The 23,124-nt window shown below is 33.9% G+C and overlaps 1 protein-coding gene across 1 annotated transcript; it reads left to right on the top strand.

Moving 5' to 3' along the window:
* The first annotated feature begins 1,840 nt into the window (after window positions 1-1,840).
* Window positions 1,841-20,800, top strand: LOC139842751 (uncharacterized). Its single transcript, XM_071832859.1, has 4 exons — window positions 1,841-2,074; window positions 19,499-19,891; window positions 20,211-20,426; window positions 20,507-20,800. The coding sequence occupies exons 1-4, from the start codon at window positions 1,841-1,843 to the stop codon at window positions 20,798-20,800; spliced, it is 1,137 nt and encodes a 378-aa protein (XP_071688960.1).
* The last annotated feature ends 2,324 nt before the right edge of the window (window positions 20,801-23,124 follow it).

The raw sequence follows: 23,124 nt of genomic DNA, 5'->3' as shown, positions 1-23,124 counted from the left end.
AGATTAATGAGACCATAAGATAGAAAGCTAAGATCTAATGAAAGTAATGAGACCATAAGCTAAAAAGCTAAGATCTTTAACAAAATAATGAAACCCTAAACTAAAAATCTTGGATCTTTAATGTTCTTGAAGATCCTTAAAGCAAAAGGCTAGATCTTCAAGTTACATGAAGATCATAAACACAAATTTTGATCTTTTTAACAAAATAAAGGGATCATAAGCTAGAAAACCTCGATCCAACAAAGTAATGAAGATTCAAAGCTAGAAAGCTTGAATCTTTCATGTTCTTGAAGGATTCAAACCAAAGTTTGAATCTACAAGATATAACAAGATCAAGAAGCTAAAACGCTTGATCCTTACATGATGATGATGATGTCGAAAATGAGAAGAGAAGAAGAAGAAGAAGAAGAATAAAATTTAAAACTCACACTTTTAGAGTGAGAAAGACTAGAGAGAGAATTAGAGAGTAAGTGTGTGTAAAATGTGAATGAGATTAAGTGTAAAATGGATGATCAAGGCTTGATATATATAGTGGTGGTGAGGGGTTGTGGCCGTAGGTTTACATGGGGGACAAGGGGGGCAACTTTTTGCTTTTTGCTTAGTGGTGGTCTAAAGGTGGTGCTTATTGTTGGGATCCCATGCAACATGTATGGTAATGGTTAACAAAAATGCTAGTATGTTGGCTTAACGTAATGGGCTTTTGTTCTACATAATAATGGGTCATAATCTTATTAAAATTGGGCTAATTAAATGGTCCATTAGCTAGAGTAGGGTGGGCTTAAGTCCAACAAGGTAGAAAGTCCAACAAGACTAACTAGTGTGCATTAGTAAATTACTAAGCGTAATTAAGCAACCAAAAAGCCAAGTAATTGTTATTAGAAAATAACAATTAATATTACGTAGTCATAATATTCCAATTACGACAAAAGTTAAACGTGTACCAAAATACATAGCTCGTTCTAAACGTCAAGTGACACTAACGGTCATAAAAGCATTCGGGGACCAAGTTAAGTAACTAAGTACTTAATAACACGTTGTAAGATATTAATGAAAGTAATTACCATGAAATAAGATCCCAGAGTATAAACTAGCTCAGTACGTACATATACGCAGATTCGTGAAAGTATATAGCACAAAAATATAAGTCGAAAAAGTCGAGTCGTTACACTAAGAGTGCCCTCTGCGAGCTACTATCTAACAATACCGATGTTTTTTCTTGGCAAGAGTCAGACATGACAGGAGTCTCAAGGGAGGTAGTGGAACATCACTTAAATGCAAATCCAAGCATAACGCCAGTACATCAGAAAAAGAGGGGAATGGCACCGGAACGTAGCGCGTTTCTACGCAACGAGGTAGAAAAGCTTGTGGATGCCAACATATTGAGAGAGGTTCGCTACCAAACCTGGGTAGCTAACCCGGTGCTAGTCAAGAAAGCCAATGGGTCGTGGCGCATGTGTGTTGATTTCAAAGACATCAACAAAGCATGCCCAAAGGATAACATCCGTTACCGAAAATTGATTGGAAGGTCGAGTCACTCGCTGGGTACCGCTTTAAATGCTTTCTCGATGCGTACAAAGGGTACCACCAGATTTAAATGGTGGAAGGAGATGAGGACAAGACGGCATTTCACACTGACCATGGCATCTTTTGCTACACTAAGATGCCGTTTGGACTAAAAAATGTCGGGGCAACGTATCAGCGAGTGATAGACGCTGCCTTCAAGAACTAGATAGGACGTAATGTTGAAGCTTACGTCGATGATATCGTAATAAAAAGCCACGCGGAACCGTCTCTCCTTAAAGATATCCAAGAAACGTTTGAATCCTTGAGCTAAATCCATATGAAGCTCAACCCGGAGAAATGCATCTTTGATTTCGAGGAAGGTTATTTCCTTGGTCACGTCATGATGCCACAAGGCATCAGAGCGAATCCGAAAAAGATTCAAGCTGTGGACGAGATGGTATCGCCACGTACGAAAAAGGAGGTACAAAGCCTGAATGGGAAGCTAGCAGCGTTGTCCAGGTTCTTGTCCAAAGCAGCAGAGCGTTCCCTACCGTTCTTTCAGGTGCTGAAGGCAAGTGATGTGTGCAGCGGGGTGTACGAAATACTATTAATTTTAGCAGGAAAATACTATTAAATACGATACAATTTTACACAAGATATTTATTTATTTAGAGAATGGATATACTTAAACCTTGCTACAACACTTATAGGCAGTGTACCAATCGTACAGTAGTGTAATTTTTAGTAAGTCCGGTTCGTTCCACAGGGAAAATCTTTAAACAAAGCTTAACGCTATATTAGTTTACTTTTATAAAAATACAAATATATATATAAGTAATATTATTATTATAAAGGGGGGGGGGGTTTACCGTTTAATGACCGGTTTGTCGATTTTAAAACTTTAGTCGCAGTTAAAACCAAATGTAAAATAATAAATAAATACAAGACTTAATTTAAAGCGTAAAGTAAATAACGATAATGAAATTGTGAATAATAAAAGTGCGATAAAATAAACTTGCGATAATTAAAAAGTACAATAATTAAAAGTGCAATTAAATATAATAACAATAAATAAAAGTGCTATAATTAGAAGTGCAATTAAATATAAAATAAAGGAAATTAAATATGAAATAAAAGAATTATGCTTATTTAAACTTCCGTAATCATGATGTTTGACGTGTTGATTTTAGTTTTATGCCCATGGGTTAATTGTCCTTTGTCCTGGATTATTTAATATGTCCGTCTGGTTTTTTTCCATAACAGTCCATCAGTCATAAATATAAAGTGCGAGTATCCTCGTCAAATTATCCTTATACCCGAAGTTAAATATTCCAACTAATTGGGGACTTAAACTATAACAAGATTTTAATACTTTGTTTAATAATTACACCAGGATGTCGACTGAGTGTAACCCAAGGTTTTAATATTTTGTTATTAATTATGCCAAGTGTCCTTTTACATAATTTCACCCCTGTTTTAATTATTCTAGTGGCTATTAATCAATTCCCGTGTCCGGTTAAATGAACGATTATTCATACATATAAATACCCCGCCCATCGTGTCCGATTGAGTGTATATGGTAATTTATAGGGACGCCCAATTGTAAATCTTTATATTAACATTAACAAACTATCATTTAGTTAAACAAATATAAAGCCCATTAATAGCCCATAGTCTAATTTCGACAAGTGTCGTTCTTTTGTCCAAACCCCAATTATGGTACAAAGCCCAATTACCCAATTTTAGTAATTAGCCCAACATCATGATTACTTCGTTTTAAATAAGCATAATAATAACTTAGCTACGAGACATTAAATTAAAAAGGTTGAGCATAACTTACAATGATTAAAAATAGCGTAGCGTTACACAGACAGAATTTCGACTTACACCCTTACAACATTTGCTAACATACCCTTATTATTAGGATTAAAATTAAAATTAAAATTAAAATATAAATTATATATATATTTACGTATATATTGAGAGAGAGATAGATTAGGGATTGTGAAAAATGATCAGAATTCGGTTGGCTTTATAGGGAATTGAGTTCAGGGATACTCCGCGACTCGCAGCAATTTTTGCCTTCAAACTCCGCGAGTCGCGGAGTTTGAAAATACAGCTCACAAACTTTGGAGTCTTTCTTGCCGACGGATTTTTATTATTTATATAATATATAAATAATTATAAGAATTATTTAAATATTATATTATATTTATGTGCATAGTTGACTTGTAATTTTTAGTCCGTTGCGTCGAGCGTTGAGAGTTGACTCTGGTCCCGGTTCTGGATTTTCGAACGTCCTTGCGTACAATTTAATATCTTGTACTTTGCGTTTTGAATCTTGTACTCTTGTAATTTCGAGACGTTTCTTATCAATAATTGGAACCTCTTTGATTGTATTTTGTACTTTTGAGCTTTTTGGTCGTTTGCGTCTTCAATTCGTTGAATCTGTCTTTTGTCTTCACCTTTTATTATTTAAACGAATATCACTTTTAAATAGAACAATTGCAACTAAAAGCTTGTCTTTCTTGAGGAATAATGCTATGAAATATATGTTCGTTTTTAGCATTATTAAATATTCCCACACTTGAGCGTTGCTTGTCCTCAAGCAATATCGTCTTGAAATACTAGAATCACTTCTTTATTCTTAACACTTTGTACATCAGTGATTTCTATACGGCGGTATAAACAATGGTAGTAATGATATGGTTTACAGTCCCACATGACTATAAAAATTTAGATCCATTAAGGAAATTGGATCTTTATGAAAACATTTGATCTTTTGAAAATTAAATCTAGTTTTTACCCTAGATAAGTTTTCTGGAATAACCCTTCACCGGTGTTTGCAAAATATTTTTGTGGGTTTGGTGGGTTTCAGATTTGAAAATTTTAGCTCAAAACTTATGGTTTTGTGTCACCCACTTGCTAACCTTGTATTTGGAAAGCAACACGTCCAGTTTACTTGTCCCGTATATTACCTTTCGGTAAACTACCGTCCGGTTGTAAAGGAAAGCGTTGAACAAGCAACTGTTAAGGCAATGTCCCCAGACATGCTTTTAATTATGGTCTATAATGTGTCGGACGCAATTACTATCCTTGGTAGGAGCAATAGTAAAGCTCACCCTTATGATTTTTCGGTCTGGCACAAGGTCCTGTCTTTGGCCACTATGCGACCACCGTTCTTACGGTTGACACCCGATTTAGTTCAGGTGACCTAATGAATTCCAGGTGAATTCTTAGGAATTTACGTTCAATGGTAATGAACGCATTGAAAATAGGGTTTTCAGAAAACAAATCGGTTTGTAATTTTGATCAAAATATTTTCTCGTTCAAGCTCGAGTTTAGATATCATTGAATTTCATGAGTTTGTAATTCTCAATCTTTAAGGTCAATCTCAAGAATTGAGTAATATTAGGCTTAAAAGCTGATTTTTGATCTTTTAAGGAGATTATCCTTTCTGGGGATCTGATTCATTAGTCTTATCCAGCTAATTTGCATGGTGCCCCCCATTTTACGAGATAAATCCTTCTCATGGTTAGGATAAATCTGACCACTTGGCGACCCTGTTTAATGCTGAGGTCCGTGGATTTCCTGCTGATTTTAGTGATGACTTTTCTAGATTTTTCGTCAACCTACAGCTGGTCTGGACGACAACTTCTTGACCTAAATCAAGAAGCGCGTGTCTTTTTCGGAAGACTTTACTTCCTTTTAATGATGGAATTGATTCATCGTGTAGATCCATCTTTCTTACAGTAAATCAGGTAAAACTTTTTAGTTTAGTCCAAAGTAAAAGTATTTTCAGTTATTTGTACAAAAATATGTGATATATGTTTTGAATAACTTGGAGAATTTTCCCACACTTGGCTTTTATTTTCCTTTTTATTGTCCTCTATTCCATTTTAAATGAATTTTAACATTTTGGTTTGTTTCTCAATTTATGTCCTTTCCGAGGTTACAATAATTTCGGTGTTAAAACCTAGTTTTATCGTTCATAAATATGTATAAATATGATTTTGAGTTCATTTAATTGAAAATTTTGAAAAATTTTACTAGAATTGGGTAGTCAGTATATAAGACTAGGGCTGTTCTTTATTATCAGAGAGCACTAGATTCTAATACAACTACTGCTTTACTAGTATTTTTAATGGTAACCCAGTGTTTAAGATAAAAATTTTAAAATCCGAAAGAATTTAACCCCTTCCCACACTTAAGATCTTGCAATGCCCTCATTTGCAAGAAATCAGTAACAATTTAAATTATTGAGGGTGATTTGTGTGAAAATGATTAAATTTTACCAAAGTTTCCAAATATATTGGCGTTTGTTTGCTGAATGATAAATGGTGCACATCATTTGTTCATTCCGTCTTGTTGTTATTTCACATATATTTTGCATCTTGTCGTCAAAATTAGTTGCTTTTGCTGAACTTAATGCCATTCTTTGAAAATGCGTTGTTTTACCCTGTTGTGTACATAAGATAAACTGCAAACATATATACATATTTTTGAAGTTTGGTATATTACCCCACATTCAAAAATTATTAAAATCTAAGAATAAAAGTTAGAAAATTATAAAAACTATTACAATATTAACATAAGTATTAAACGTATCAACATTACAAATTACAAAATAAATAAAACTAAGTAGACTAGGGATGAAACTGATACCAATAGGGGTTCCATGCATAACCATAGGTGCTATAAAATGCTTCGGCTGGGTTATACGTAGGATACGGTGGTTGCATCTCTATAGACCAGGGAGGGAATATGGGTTTTGGAGTAGGAATATAGTTTCTACCTATATGTTGGCAATGAGCTATGATTTGGTTTTGATGAACTTGTCAATCTTCAAATGCTCTCTGTCTAGCATTTTCGTACTCCTGTGAAGCTATAAACCTTTGCATTTCTTGCATTTCATTTCCCCCTCCTACATTACCTTGCTGTTGGTTTCTCTCAACCTGTGGATGTCTACCATGGTATTGTACTGCGGCGTTATTTCACCTATTCAAAACTTTTGCACCATGGTATACATTTAAACCTATTGTATCGCGGGGTTCTGGTTCTTCTACTAATAATCCCCCCCGACTTATATCCACACCGAGATATTCAGCAATCAAAGTAATAAAAATACCACCTCCTATTATGCTATGCGGTCTCATCCCCCTAACCATAGCTGATAAATAATAACCCACACAATAAGGTATACTTACAGCGCTTTGTGGGTCTCGAATACACATATGGTAAAATAAATCCTGTTCATTTACCTTTTCCTTGTTCTTACCTCTTTGTGTAATCGAATTAGCTAAAAACCTATGAATCACTCTTAATTCAGCTCTATCTATATCCAAATAAGAGTAATTTCCCCCTTTGAATCGGTGATGGCTTGTCATTTGACTCCATACACCATGTGTATCAAAATTTTCATCTATCTTTCTACCATTTAGTATCAACCCTCTACAATCGGCAGATGCTAACTCCTCAGGCGTATATATACGTAAAGCCTGAGCCATGTCTAGTAAAGACATGTGGCGCATCGAACCTCCTAACAAAAATCTAATAAAAGATCGATCGGTTAAACTAGCTACCCGATCATTTAATTCTATACTACACAACAATTCTTCACACCATACTTTATATACAGGTCTACGCATGGTGAATAAACGTACCCAGTTGTTAAAAGTAGAATTACCATACCTCTGTGCAAGTAATTCCCTAATTGGTCCGACCAATTCTACAGCTTCTAATGGTCCCCATTCTATGACCATAGGTACCTCAACAACTTTAGAATGAAGAGTATGCAAACCTCTTTGGTATTTTGGATAATCTATCCAAAGTCTGTCAAATCTCAGGTTCGGACGCAAATCTTCCAAGTGCATATCAGAAAATGTCATGACTGGATGAGGTATATCTTGTTTGTAGTAGTTATCCACCTCCTGTTGTTCCGCATTCTCAGCAGGAGCATTGCGATCTTGGGATGAAGATTCACCCCTTTCAGTTTGCAAAACACATCAAACACAATTTTTGTGCATCCAAATATGCATTAGTGTCAGCAAAATCATCAATCAAAATAATTACAATGACATGATCAATTTATATCAAACTTAAGCTCATTTTCACATTTTTATCAAATCTACACTTTTTCAAATAAGCATATACGAAAATGTTCGCCAAGTTCATAAGCATTCAACTCAAATAACATGTCAAAATAATCATTACTAGCAATTAAACAAGTTTCAAATGGCATTATCTCTCAAAAATCAAGTTTATGAATTTTAGACTTGAAAAAGTCCACTTTAATTCTCAAAATCATGTTTAGGCTCAAAGTTTGGATCATTTAACTACCTAAACATGTTACACTACTTAATTTAGCAACAATTCATGACAAAAATCGGCCATAACCTGTTTATATCAAAAAAGCCCCAAATTGCTCAAGAACACAAACCCTAGATTTCTAAAAATTTTGAAGTTTTTGGCTTCAAATCATGTTAAATAGCATCAATCTAGGTTATACATGCATAAAATACTAACAATTTAACACTATTACACTAAAAAGCATCAAAATCAAATTGGGGAAAAAATTGCTCAAGAACACTAATTTTCGGATTAAATGGTGTTTAGGTGTAGAAATTTACCGTTTTTTTTAGTAATTCCTTGATAGCATCCTTCTCAACATGATTTTAGTAAAAGATTTGATGATTAACGGTTAAAAATTGTGATTTTGGGGGTGTTTTTGCGGGTTTTTTCGGCAGTATTTTCGCAGTTTTTTCTGTGTTGTGGGTTGGGGACTGATCAGTTCTGCGTTTATATTTTTTTCTGGATTTTAGGAACTCCGCGAGTCGCGGTATATTACCCTTCAAACTCCGCGACTCGCGGAGTTTGTTTTTTTTTTTTTTTATAACATCTTATACTAATTAAAACAATTAAGTAATTAATTTTAAAATTTTGTTTCCCTTGTTATTTAGGACGAGGTCGTTTCGGATCGATGTCCTAGTCCGTCCTTCGACAAAATTTTAAAATTTGTCTTTTTGTAGCGATTGTTTTAAAAGCTAAGATTTTTGGGTTTTTTAATGTTTTTGGCATACTTTAATTCAATAAGATTAAAAATAATGATAATAAAAGTTCTCGTACCTCCCTTGGGTAAAGCAATTTCGGTTCAAAGACCTAGTCTTCAACTTACGACGAATTTTAAAAATCGTATTTTTAACTTAATGAGATAAAGTAAATTTTTGTTTTTAAATTCACACAACTTAAATATAAAATTTAAAATTAATATTAAAAATTCACACCAAACTTAAAATTTGAAATGCATAAAATTAAAAATTCATATTTTTAAAAATTAAAAATTCACACCAAACTTATATTAATTTTTACAATTTTAAATATATTATTTTTACAAAGTTTACAATATTAATTTAAGATTTATATATTAATTTTAAAAACATGGTAAAAATAAAATTAAAAATATTTTTAGCTTTTTATCCCACTTTAATCAATCAAATATTATCAAAAATATGCGCCCCTCTTTTCGGTAAAGTAATTTCGGTTCCAAGACCTAATTTAACTCATGACGAATTTTAGAAATATTTTGGGTTGATTGTTTAAAGATATTTATACCTTAAGAATAAACGTTAAATTTCGCAGTGATGTAATAAATTTTTGAATGATATCAATAATTTCGGTCACCAAACCTAATTTTATTCAATACCAATTTAATACTTTATAGCGAACAAATTAGCGTTTATTATCAAAAGGTTAAAAATAAAAATAAAAAAAAATAAAAAAATAAAAACTGTACAGACTTACCTGTGAGATAGTATTCTTAGTTATATGATCTATCCCATTCATAAGATAGTCGGTTTAATTGGTTTTCCATGGCTACATAGGCGTAACCTTGAGCATTCAGTGTCTTTTCTTCTAAACATATGAACGGTCCGTCTCTGCATAAAGTAACAAATTCGGTGTTTGAATAGGTTTGATTATTTGAACATTTACCTCCATGTGACCATTTTCCGCATTTGTGACATCTTTCTAGGTGTCGTGCTCTTCTTTTCGCTGCGGATTTTGATTTTCCTTTACCAAATTGTAACTTATTATCTTCGCATCTGGATTCTTTTCTAACTCCGTCCAATCTTTCTCTGATTACTGATACTATTTCACTCGGTAGTGTGTCATTATTACGTTTAGTGATCAAAGCGTGTAGCATTAGACCATGGTTTAGTTCACAGGTAGTCTTCATTTCCTAAAAAAAATAAAAATTCAGAATGGGGGGATAAGACTAGTTCTTTAGGGTCTGCTAGGGAAAGACCATTCGGGTTCCATTTTTGAGAACTACACAAAAACAGACAATCTAACTCTAACAGAAATACATATTATCCTTTAAAGACTTGATTCTCCCCACACTTAGTTAGCTGTGGTGTCGAAATTGTGATTAACTTCGTTGTCGACTTCCATCGGACTATCTATGTAGTGTTTAACTCTGTGACCATTAACTTTAAATTCAATCCCATTTGAATTTATTAATTCTATCGTTCCGTATGGGAAAACTCTTTTGACTATGAATGGTCCAGACCATCTTGATTTCAATTTTCCAGGAAATAGCTTGAATAGTGAATTAAAAAGAAGAACTCTGTCTCCTTCTTTAAATTCTTTTGAACTTCTGATTCTTTTATCATGCCATTTCTTCGTTCTTTCTTTATAGATTAACGAATTTTCGTATGCTTCATGTCTTAATTCTTCTAATTCGTTTAGTTGACTTAATCGTAGACGTCCGGCTTCATGTAAATCAAGATTACATGTCTTCAAAGCCCAAAATGCTTTGTGTTCAATTTCTACTGAAAGATGACATGCTTTTCCATAAACAAGTCTAAAAGGTGTGGTTCCAATTGGAGTTTTGTAGGCTGTTCTAAAAGCCCAGAGTGCATCCTCCAATTTAATGAACCATTCCTTCGGATTTGATCCTACGGTTTTCTCTAGAATACGTTTTAAAGCTCGGTTTGTATTTTCAACTTGTCCACTTGTTTGTGGATGATATGCGGTGGAGATTTTATGAGTTACTCCATATCTTTTAAGAACTTTCTCAAGTTGATTATTACAAAAATGAGTACCCTGATCACTTATTAAAGCTTTCGGTGTTCCAAACCTTGCAAAAAGACATTTTAAAAAGTTGACTACAACTCGTGCATCATTAGTTGGGAGAGCTTGTGCTTCCGCCCATTTAGATACATAATCAATGGCTACGAGAATATAGAGATTATTATGAGATTTTGGAAATGGACCCATAAAGTCAATACCTCAAATGTCAAATACTTCACATACTTGGATGACATTTTGTGGCATTTCATCACGTTGACTTATTTTTCCGGCCCTTTGACAAGCATCACAGGATTTGCAAAGAAGGTGTGCGTCTTTGTAAATTGTAGGCCAATAGAATCCAGCATCATAAACTTTTCTTGCTGTTAGTTGAGGCCCATAATGCCCTCATGTTGGTCCTGTGTGACAATGGTTTAATATTTTACTAGCTTCATCTCCAAATACACATCGGCGTATTATTCCATCGGGACAACTTTTAAACAGATGTGAATCTTCCCAAAAATAGTGTTTTATATCACTGAAGAATTTCTTTCGTCTTTGGTACGATAATCCTTTTTCAAGGAATCCACATACTAAATAGTTTGCATAGTCTGCAAACCATGGAATTTCTTTATAATCTATCTTCAATAGATATTCATCAGGAAAGTTGTCTTGTATGGCCGATTCATTTAGAACTTCTAATTCGGGATTTTCAAGACGAGAAAGATGATCAGCGGTCAGATTTTCTGCTCCTCTTTTATCTCGGATTTCAATATCAAACTCTTGTAAGAGTAAGATCCAACGGATTAATCTTGGTTTAGCATCTTGTTTTGAAAATAGGTATCTAAGAGCAGAATGGTCGGTATAGACCACCGTTTTTGCTAGAACGAGATATGATCGAAATTTGTCAAAAGCAAAGACAATAGCAAGGAGTTCTTTTTCAGTAGTTGTATAGTTCGTTTGTGCTCCTTGTAACGTCTTACTTGCATAATATATAGGTTGAAATCGTTTTTCAATCCTTTGTCCTAAAACGGCTCCCATTGCAAAATCACTTGCATCGCACATTAGTTCAAATGGTAGATTCCAATTTGGTGTTATCATGATCGGCGCATTAGTGAGTTTCTCTTTAAGAATATTAAAAGATTTGATACACTCATCTGAAAAGATGAATGGATCATCCTTTTCTAGGAGTTTATTCATAGGAGTGGCAATTTTAGAAAAATCTTTTATGAAACGTCGGTAAAAACCGACATGCCCTAGAAAACTCCTAACTCCTCTAACATTGGTGGGATGTGGAAGTTTAGCAATTACATCTACTTTAGCTCTATCCACTTCAATTCCTTCTTTTGAAATTTTATGTCCAAGAACGATGCCTTCTTTAACCATGAAATGGCATTTCTCCCAATTAAGTACTAGATTTGATTGTTCGCATCTAATAAGCATTCGTTCCAGATTAGCTAGACATGTTTCAAATGTATCACCGAAGACTGAAAAGTCATCCATGAAAACTTCCATGCATTCTTCTATCATGTCATGAAAAATTGCCATCATACACCTTTGAAAGGTTGCAGGGGCGTTACAAAGTCCAAATGGCATGCGTTTGTAAGCAAAAGTACCATAAGGGCACGTGAATGTGGTTTTCTCTTGGTCCTCGGGTGCTATTGGAATTTGAAAATATCCGGAAAATCCATCTAGAAAACAATAGTAACTATTTCCGGCTAATCTTTCCAACATTTGATCAATGAAAGGTAAGGGAAAGTGATCTTTTCTGGTGGCGTCATTTAATTTTCTATAATCAATACACACACGCCATCCTGTTACAGTTCTAGTAGGAATAAGCTCATTTTTTTCATTTGTAATGACAGTCATGCCACCCTTCTTAGGCACGCATTGAACTGGGCTTACCCATGGACTATCAGAGATTGGATAAATTAGACCTGCATCTAGCAGTTTAATAATCTCTTTCTTAACTACATCTTGCATATTAGGATTTAGTCTTCGTTGGCGTTGCACATACGTTTTATGACCTTCTTCCATAAGGATTTTATGTGTGCAATACGAAGGACTTATTCCTTTAATATCATGAATCTTCCATGCAATGGCTGGATTATGAGCTTTCAACACAGAAATGAGTTGTGATTTCTCATTTTCAGTAAGAGAAGACGATATTATTATAGGTAATTCAGATTCACCATGTAAATAAGCGTATTCCAAATGGTTTGGAAGTGGCTTTAACTCTAATTTTGGAGGTTCTTCTATCGATGATTTATATCTATATCTGTCTTCTACTTTTAGCATTTGAATTTCTTCTGTTGTTGGTTCATATCCATTAGCTATAAGTGTAGCTAACATTTTAGCTTCATCAATTGGTTCATTACCTTCTCCTAAAGAACATTCTCCTGTTCCTTGTAATTCTGGAAATTCATCTAACAATTCTGCATGTGCATCTATAGTTTGAATATAATAATATGTATCATCTGCAGATTGTGGTTGTTGCATTGCTCTATCAACTGAAAAGGTAACACTCTGATCCTCTATACTTAGGGTCAGTTTCTTACCGAACACGTCTATCATTGCTTTAGCCGTGTTTAAGAATGGTCTTCCTAATATGAGAGGAACTTGAGAATCTTCTTCCATGTCCAGAACAACAAAATCTACTGGAAATACTAAAGTACCAACTTTAACTAGCATGTTCTCCATTATCCCTCTAGGATATTTTATTGATCTATTGGCTAGTTGTATGCTTATTCTGGTTGGTTTCAATTCTCCAAGGTCTAGTTTAGCGTATAGTGAATACGGCATTAGATTTATACTAGCACCTAAATCTGCTAATGCTTCTATTGAACTAAGACTACCCAGAAAACATGGAATCGTGAAACTTCCTGGATCAGATAGTTTTTCTGGTATCTTATTCAACAGCACTGCTGAACAATTAGCATTCATGGTAACAGCCGAGAGTTCTTCCATTTTCTTTCTATTTGAGATTAGATCTTTCAAGAATTTAGCATATCTAGGCATTCCTGAAATCACATCAACGAAAGGAAGATTTACATTTGTCTGTTTAAACATATCCAAGAATTTGGATTGCTCGGCTTCAAGTTTCTCTTTCTTCATTTTACTCGGGTAAGGAAGGGGTGGTTGGTATGGTTTAACATAAGGTTTAGCCTTAACTGTGTTATCTTCATTAACCTTCTCAACTACCGGTTCTTTTTCCTTATCTTGATCAGGTTGTGGTCCTTGTGGAGTATGAATAGCTTCATCAGAAGTTACAGGTATTTCAGGTGGTTTAAGTGTTGTACCACTTCTTGTGGTAATGGCTTTAGCTGTTTCATTCCGGGGGTTAGCATTTGTATCACTAGGTAGACTTCTCAGTTTTCTTTCACCCATTAACCTTGCTAGGTTACTTACTTCTTGTTCCATATTTTGAATAGAAGCTTGTTGATTTCTAAATGCTTGAGCATTTTGTTCATTAGTTTGTTTCTGAGATGTGAAAAACTGCGTTTGAGTTTCAACTAGCTTCGTCATCATATCTTCTAAATTCGGCTTTTTATCATCGGTTTGTTGTGGTGGTTTGTTTTGAAAATTAGGTCTTTGCTGATTGTAAGTATTATTGGATACTTGTTGATTGCTAGGACCTTGTTGGTTGTTGTATGGAATATTTCGGTTATAATTCTGGTTTTGATTGTAAATCGGTCTTGGCGGTTGATAATTATTTCCAGGCCTTTGGTTTATGTATGAAATATTCTCTCTTTGTTCCATTGTTAATTCAATACTGAGACAATCTTTTGTCAAATGTGGTCCTCTACACTGCTCACAACTAATTCGTATTGAGTGAATATCTTTAGTCATCTTTTCCATTCGTCTCTCCACAGCATCTATCTTTGCGGAAATGGAATCTAAGTCATGGCTAGAATCGGCTCTAGCTGCTTTAGATGATCTAACGATATCTTTTTCTTGGTGCCACTCATGTGAGTGGGAAGCAGTGTTATCAATAATTTTGTAAGCATCAGTTTCGGTTTTCTTCATAATAGAACCACCAGCTGCTATATCTATGTCTTTCCTTGTAGTGATGTCGCATCCTTGATAGAATATTTGTACTATTTGACAGGTGTCTAAACCATGTTGCGGACATCCTCTTAACAACTTTCCAAATCTAGTCCACACCTCATATAGAGTTTCATTTGGCTTCTGTGTGAACGTAACAATTTCTGCTTGAAGTCTTACGGCTTTAGATGCAGGAAAGAATTGTTTAAGAAATTTTTCAACTAAAACATCCCATGTATCAATCGCCCCTTCAGGTAACGATTCCATCCAATCTTTGGCTTCTCCCTTTAAAGTCCAGGGAAATAACATGAGATATATCTGTTCATCCTCCACTTCTCAGATTTTAAATAGTGTGCAGATCCTATTAAAGGTACGTAGATGTTCATTTGGATCTTCCTTCGGTGCACCACTAAATTGGCATTGATTAGTCACCATGTGTAGAATTTGTCCTTTGATTTCATAATCTGGCGCATTAATGTCTGGATGAGTAATTGCGTGACCTTGGCCAGTGCGTTTAGCTCTCATTCGGTCTTCCATACTTAAAGGTTCCAGATTCTCCATAATTGAATTTGTTGAATCGGAATCACTAGAGGATTCTGATTTAATGGTTCGTTCCTCAACAATCTCTGTTTGAATGATTGGTGGTTCCGGAGGAAAGTTTAGTGGTTCAGGATCTATGAATCGTTCCTGAATATTCTCCGGATTCTCAATTGTGAGGTCGGGTTCAAAAAATGGATTATAGGAAATTTGAACTGGAGTACTTGGTCGACTGGATGACGATTCTAAAGAAAAATGAACTGCGGTAATATTTGCTAAATGTCTTGATCTAGTTACAGGTGGTGATCGTATAAAAGGTGGTGAACGTCTTGCTCGGTGCATTCACTGAATATCCTATTAGTTTTTAAAAGGAAAGAAAAATTATAATAAGTTATCCAATCAATAGACTTTTCTGATTTTGCCCACGTTTCGAATAGCCAAAAGATGCAGCAGAGGGGCAGGATTCGTTTAGTCTCAATATAATTGAGGACTGTTTGGCTCCAATAACCCGGTCCACGTACAAATCCAACTATTACTACGAACCAGAAAATTTTGATGTCTATTAATTTAACCACTTAAAATAAATTTTCGTAATTTTAAGAAATTTAGATAAGAAGTAGAATAAAAATCTATGTCCTAAAACTAGAATAGCGAGAAATAAGAAAGAAAAAGAGCGCGTCGGAAAAAGGTCGAAAAAGAAAAATGGTTGAAAAATAAAAGGTGACGGAAAAATAAAAGAAACTTATAACACTTAAAAACACTTGACTAACCTAACCTTATTACTACAACTAACTTAAAATTATAATCGCAAATTGAGATTACTAATTGGAATGATAATTGATACATAGGTAAAAGTCGTCTAAAAATATTAAAGCTTACAGGAAAAACTATATCCCAAATGGAAATAACTTAAAAAGAAAATAAAACTTAAAAAGGCGTCGCAAAATTTTAAAGTACCTAAATCTTAGTCTAAAGAAAAAGCACTTAAGGAATTCTACGGCAAAGCCTAAAAATTTAGAAGTAACAATAATTATGGCAAAAACTAAGTTTAAAACTAAATATGAGCTAAAAATACAAATATTACGCTAAAACGATTAAAAAGGGACAAAATATAAAAATATACAAAAAGTTGTAAAAAGTACAATTTTTATAAAAATATTATTTTTATATTATTTATTTAATAAAACTATTAATTTTACAATTTAATTAAACTAATTTAACTAAAATATAAATTAAATAAAAAGTAAAACTAATTATAATAATAATAATTAATTAGGGTTAATAATAATAATAATTAATAATTACCCGTAATTAAATGCAGATTAGGGTTTCTGTCGGTGTCAGGGTAGCTCCGCGAGTTGCGGTATTTCAAGCAGCAAACCCCGCGAGTCGCGGGGTTCCATAATTCAACTCTGGTACAGTTTTAAATTTGACGTTTTTTTTTTCTGTTTTATAATCTAAAATTTTTATATAATAAAAACTTATATTTTAATAACTAGAATAAAAATAGAACTACTTTATAATTTTATAAATAAAAATCTTAAAGCTAGATTTATATATATATATATATATATATATATATATATATATATATATATATATATATTTTTCGGTTTTATATTTATAAAATATATTTATAAAATTAATTAAATAAAACTTATATTTTTACAAACTAAAGAAACTTTATAAAACTTAAATATTTATCAAACTCCTCAAAATATTTATATTTTTGTTTTTCTTTTAATATTTTTGAATATTTAAAACGTATTTTTATAAAAACGAATTTTAATAAAAGTAAGCTAAAAATCTTTTTTTTTAATTAGCGTTGCGCTTCCGGCTTTTAAGCTAGATTGTTCCCCGGCAGCGGCGCTAAAAATAACTTGATGTGTGCAGCGGGGTGTACGAAATACTATTAATTTTAGCAGGAAAATACTATTAAATACGATACAATTTTACACAAGATATTTATTCATTTAGAGAATGGATATACTTAAACCTTTCTGCAACACTTATAGGCAGTGTACCTAATCGTACAATAGTGTAGTTTTTAGTAAGTCCGGTTCGTTCCACAGGGAAAATCTTTAAACAAAGCTTAACGCTATATTAGTTTACTTTTATAAAAATACAAATATATATATAAGTAATATTATTATTATAAAGGGGGGTTTTTACCGTTTAATGACCGGTTTGTCGATTTTAAAACTTTAGTCGCAGTTACAACCAAATGTAAAATAATAAATAAATACAAGACTTAATTTAAAGCGTAAAGTAAATAACGATAATGAAATTGCGAATAATAAAAGTGCGATAAAATAAACTTGCGATAATTAAAAAGTATGATAATTAAAAGTGCAATTAAATATAATAACAATAAATAAAAGTGCTATAATTAGAAGTGCAATTAAATATAAAATAAAGGAAATTAAATATGAAATAAAAGAATTATGCTTATTTAAACTTCTGTAATCATGATGTTTGACGTGTTGATTTTAGTTTTATGCCCATGGGTTAATTGTCCTTTGTCCTGGATTATTTAATATGTCCGTCTGGTTTTTGTCCATAACAGTCCATCAGTCATAAATATAAAGTGCGAGTATCCTCGTCAAATTATCCTTATACCCGAAGTTAAATATTCCAACTAATTGGGGACTTAAACTATAACAATATTTTAATACTTTGTTTAATAATTACACCAGGATGTCGACTGAGTGTAACCCAAGGTTTTAATATTTTGTTATTAATTATGCCAAGTGTCCTTTTACATAATTTCACCCCTGTTTTAATTATTCTAGTGGCTATTAATCCATTCCCGTGTCCGGTTAAATGAACGATTATTCGTACATATAAATACCCCGCTCATCGTGTCCGATTGAGTGTATATGGTAATTTATAGGGACGCCCAATTGTAAATCTTTATATTAACATTAACAAACTATCATTTAGTTAAACAAATATAAAGCCCATTAATAGCCTATAGTCTAATTTCCACAAGTGTCGTTCTTTTGTCCAAACCCCAATTATGGTACAAAGCCCAATTACCCAATTTTAGTAATTAGCCCAACATCGTGATTACTTCGTTTTAAATAAGCATAATAATAACTTAGCTACGAGACATTAAATTAAAAAGGTTGAACATAACTTACAATGATTAAAAATAGCGTAGCGTTATACGGACAGAATTTCGACTTACACCCTTACAACATTTGCTAACATACCCTTATTATTAGGATTAAAATTAAAATTAAAATTAAAATATAAATTATATATATATTTACGTATATATTTAGAGAGAGATAGATTAGGGATTGTGAAAAATGATCAGAATTCGGTTGGCTTTATAGGGAATTGAGTTCAGGGATACTCCGCGACTCGCGGCAATTTTTGCCTTCAAACTCAGCGAGTCGCGGAGTTTGAAAATACAGCTCACAAACTTTGGAGTCTTTCTTGCCGACGGATTTTTATTATTTATATAATATATAAATAATTATAAGAATTATTTAAATATTATATTATATTTATGTGCATAGTTGACTTGTAATTTTTAGTCCGTTGCGTCGAGCGTTGAGAGTTGACTCTGGTCCCGGTTCCGGATTTTCGAACGTCCTTGCGTACAATTTAATATCTTGTACTTTGCGTTTTGAATCTTGTACTCTTGTAATTTCGAGACGTTTCTTATCAATAATTGGAACCTCTTTGATTGTATTTTGTACTTTTGAGCTTTTTGGTCGTTTGCGTCTTCAATTCGTCGAATCTGTCTTTTGTCTTCACCTTTTATTATTTAAACGAATATCACTTTTAAATAGAACAATTGCAACTAAAAGCTTGTCTTTCTTGAGGAATAATGCTATGAAATATATGTTCGTTTTAGCATTATCAGCAAGTATAGGTAAAAGTTTCAATTGGACACCAGAAGCAAAAAACGCCTTCCAAGAAATGAAAACGTTAATCAAAACTCTACCTACGCTAACATCTCCGGTACCAGGTAAAATGTTCGTTCTTGCTAATGACACTAACGTTACATGACTGTTTGCTAATATTCCAAAATTTCAGGAGAAACTTTAACTATTTACTTAGCAGCGGGTACCGAAGCGATAAGCTCGGTACTAGTGGTGGAATGTGACGAAACCCAAATGCCGGTGTACTTCGTCAGCAAGGTTTTGCAGTAAGACGAAATCAAATATAATCCCGTTGAGAAACTTGTTTACGCACTAGTTCACACCGCAAGGAGGCTAAGGCGGTACTTCCAGGCACACCATATTTTGGTGCTAACTGACACACCTATCAAACAGGTACAATGTTTTGAAGCGAATGCATGTAGCAAAAAACGTTTATAACTTTCTCTTGGCAGGTTTTAAGCAAGCCGGAGATCTCCGGCCGGATGGCAAAATGGGAAATCGAACTGGGAGAGCATGAAATCAACTACGCGCTGCGTAACGCTATAAAAGGACAAATCATGGCCAATTTTATGGTAGAATTCATTAATTCAGGACCACCGACTGCCAACGAAATGTTACCCCAAACCGTCACATGGGATCGTTACACTGACGGAGCGTCAAGTTCAGACGGGGCCGGTGCCGGCCTGATACTTACAAGCCCAGACGGTGCGGAACATACCTATGACTTACGTTTCGCTTTCCCTGTTTCTAATAATGAAGCGGAATATGAAGCGTTGTTCTTCGGGTTATGTATCGCAGAAAAGATGGGTATTAAGGCACTAAAAGTAGCGGTTGATTCACAGCTGGTGGCAAATCAATTGAACGGAACGTTCGAAGCCATAGATCATGGATGCAAAAATATTTAAAACTGGCGGAAGAGTTAGCCAATAAGTTCGATTCTTTTTCAATCACACAAGTGCCACGTTCGATGAACAAGAAAGCTGACGCCCTCAGCAAACTTGCTTCATTGACATTCGGTCACTTCACTAAGGACGTATAGGTGGAAGTTGATGATCAAAAATCCACCGACGCGGTACAGGTATCAAGTCGTCGCGCTTATAAAACCTACACCACTAATTTGTCGATAGGTTCCATAAGTAACAATTATAACGTGATGTTTTACAGGTGACGGCACCAGTTGAGGAGATGAACACTTGGATGAGTCCCATCGTTAATTACCTCAAAGACGGTACACTACCAGCTGACAGCGTAACAGCCAGTAAAATCCGCATGAAGGCTCCCATGTACGTCATGCGTGACGGCGTACTTTATAAAAAGTCCTTTTTGGGCCCTCTACTGCGTTGTGTGGGTCCACAAGTGGTTGAAACCGTGATAAGGGAGGTGCATTCGGGGTATCACACCGTTGTAGGAAAAATTATGTGCTTGCGTTATTACTGGCCATCTATGTACCGTGACACTAGCGACGTTATCAAGAATTGCATCTCTTGTCAACGCCTGCGCCACAAATCCATGCGTCGTCTCATGAATTGATCCCCGCCACATCAGCTTGGCCATTTTACAAGTGGGCAATTGATTTGGTTGGTCCGTTCCCGGACGGACGACACCTTGTTGTGGCGGTTGACTTTTTTACGAAATGGGTAGAGGCTAAGCCTTTGAAAAGCATTACGGATAGGCAGATTGTTAATTTTGTTTGGGAAGAAATATTATGCCGTTTCGGGGTCCCGCATGAGATTGTAAGCGACAACGAAAAATAGTTCGCACATGATCCGTTCCGAGCTTGGTGTGACGAGCTGAATATCAAACAAACATTCTGCTCTGTTGCTCACCCTCAAGCAAATGGACAGGTTGAAGTCACTAACAGGGACATTGTATCCGGCATCAGAGGTAGGTTGGATACGGACCGTAAAGGTTGGGAGGACGAATTGCCAATGGTTCTGTGGGCGTTCCGCACCACACCAAAAGGAAGCAATCGCGAGACACCTTTTAACCTTGTCTACTGTTCAGAGGCGGTCATCCCGGCAGAAATAGCAGTCCTGACGCAACGTGTAATGACCAAGAATTTTCCGACCAAATTATACTTATGAGATTAATATTTACATAAATTAAACCATACCAACATGATAAGCAATCTAAATTGTTGAGACTTGTGTTTTTGAAAAGAGTTTTACACAACGTTTGACCGTCTAATATGACCGATGATATCACGAACTATATAACATACGATAATTATACGTTTGTGTATATATATATGTATTTATATATATTTAACATGATCTAAGGATGGTTTAACATCTCATTGTGTACTAATGACAATGAGTTATAAGTATATTTTGAAATTACTAACTTAAGTTTTCAAAACGATAACTATACGTAACATTCTTTGATATATATACTTATAATCTATAATGCTTATACATGTATCGTATATATAATGTATTTAATCACTTTTTAAGGACTTAAATACATAAAACAATATAAGTATATTCACAAAAGATAGCTATATTTGAATTCTCGTTCCGTTTCCTCAAGATTTCTATACGTATATCTAGGGTATATGTACCCGTATCATACCCAGCTTCTATACGTATTTACTATTGGTATATACACATCAAATCAACATCCTAATCAACATTATTACTGCCCTAGATATGAGGTAACTAGAATTTGTCAAGTAGTATGAATTATTAGTAAAAAAACAAAATTAGGAATCCTTTTCTTTCTTTATAAACTAAAAACGTTTTTATAAATGAACACAATTTCTTCACTCCATTTTCTCATACCTACACCCTCATTTCTCTCTCAAAATACTCCTAACTTCATACTTGATCATCTCCAAGCATTTTCCCCATCATTTAGCTTCAATTACAAGCCTTAAACACCATAATAAAACTCTTTCAAGAACACATCAAAATAACCACCCATTTGAAGAAGTTTACTTCCAACCTTTTGATCTAACTCCACCACTCTTTGATTCCAAGATTATTTCTTTTCTTTTGTAGTAACTTTGTCCAAGTAACTTGAGGTAGTAACCTTGTTCATAATCTTATTCAATTCATATTCATATAGCTATCTTATTTTGTGGTATAAAATTTTAACAACAAGAACATAGTTTGAATGATTTCAAACTTGTTCGCAAACTAAATAGATCCTTCTAACTTGACTTTTAAAACACTTCAAGACCTGTAATATATCATAATGATATGCTAACCTAACAAGATATAACTTGGTTTTACAAAGAACATCTTAAAAACTGAATCTACGTCGTCGGAGTGCAACCGGGGGCTGTTTTGGGTTGGATAATTAAAAACCATCTTGAACTTTGAATTGGAAGTTCATGTTCTGGAAAAATGATATTTCTTATGAATATGTTAACACATAAAAATTTTATGGTTTAACTCAAAGTGTAAGTATTTTTAGAAAAATGATCATTAAATGTTGTTTTTATGATGGAAAATGATCACTTTCATAAGTTTTACCAAAGTTTGACCTATAACCTATGATTTCGAATACAAACTAAGGTATTTTCATTTCATATTCTTAAAATCGATCCAAGGAAGTGGCAAGTTGAACCAACAAAAACGGAGTTGTAATGAAGAAACTACGACTAAAACAAGATTGGGTATCCGAAGCTAGTTTAGCGACGAAAATATTTGGAGAAAAAGTAAATTAATCATATCTTTTCTAATTAATATGATATTTTATATATAATTACTTATGATTTGATTTTATATATTTCAGGACCACCCGTAAACAACACGAGAAGATTAATCATAAGACCTCATGATTGTACGCAGCACGTCATTTGACAACACGGTACTTTATGTACGCAACACGTCATTTGACAACATGGTACCATGGGTCGAGATTAATTCTGATCAATACGAATATGAAGGGGTCTTTATTTATTTTATTTAAACAACTAATTGTGGACCACTAACATCGGACTGCTAACTACGGACTAAGAAAATATTAAAAGTATTAAAAGTATATATATATATGTAACGATTACTTAAAAAGAAAATATGTTGATATATTATATATATGGTTAGGTTCGTGATATCTATCAGAGCCCAAGTCG

This window comes from Rutidosis leptorrhynchoides, chromosome 4 (genome assembly GCF_046630445.1).
Source record: "Rutidosis leptorrhynchoides isolate AG116_Rl617_1_P2 chromosome 4, CSIRO_AGI_Rlap_v1, whole genome shotgun sequence".
NCBI lineage: Eukaryota > Viridiplantae > Streptophyta > Magnoliopsida > Asterales > Asteraceae > Rutidosis > Rutidosis leptorrhynchoides.
The sequence above is the reverse complement of the archived record's forward strand: the minus strand, read 5'-3'. Positions and strand labels throughout refer to the sequence as shown.

Coding starts and splice junctions, on each gene's coding strand:
- LOC139842751 (XM_071832859.1), top strand. CDS start 1,841: ATGAAGCTCAACCCGGAGAAATGCATCTTTGATTTCGAGGAAGGTTAT. Junction 19,892..20,210: donor TAGCGGTTGATTCACAGCTG/GTGGCAAATCAA, acceptor GATGTTTTACAG/GTGACGGCACCAGTTGAGGA. Junction 20,427..20,506: donor TTGAAACCGTGATAAGGGAG/GTGCATTCGGGG, acceptor CCGTGACACTAG/CGACGTTATCAAGAATTGCA.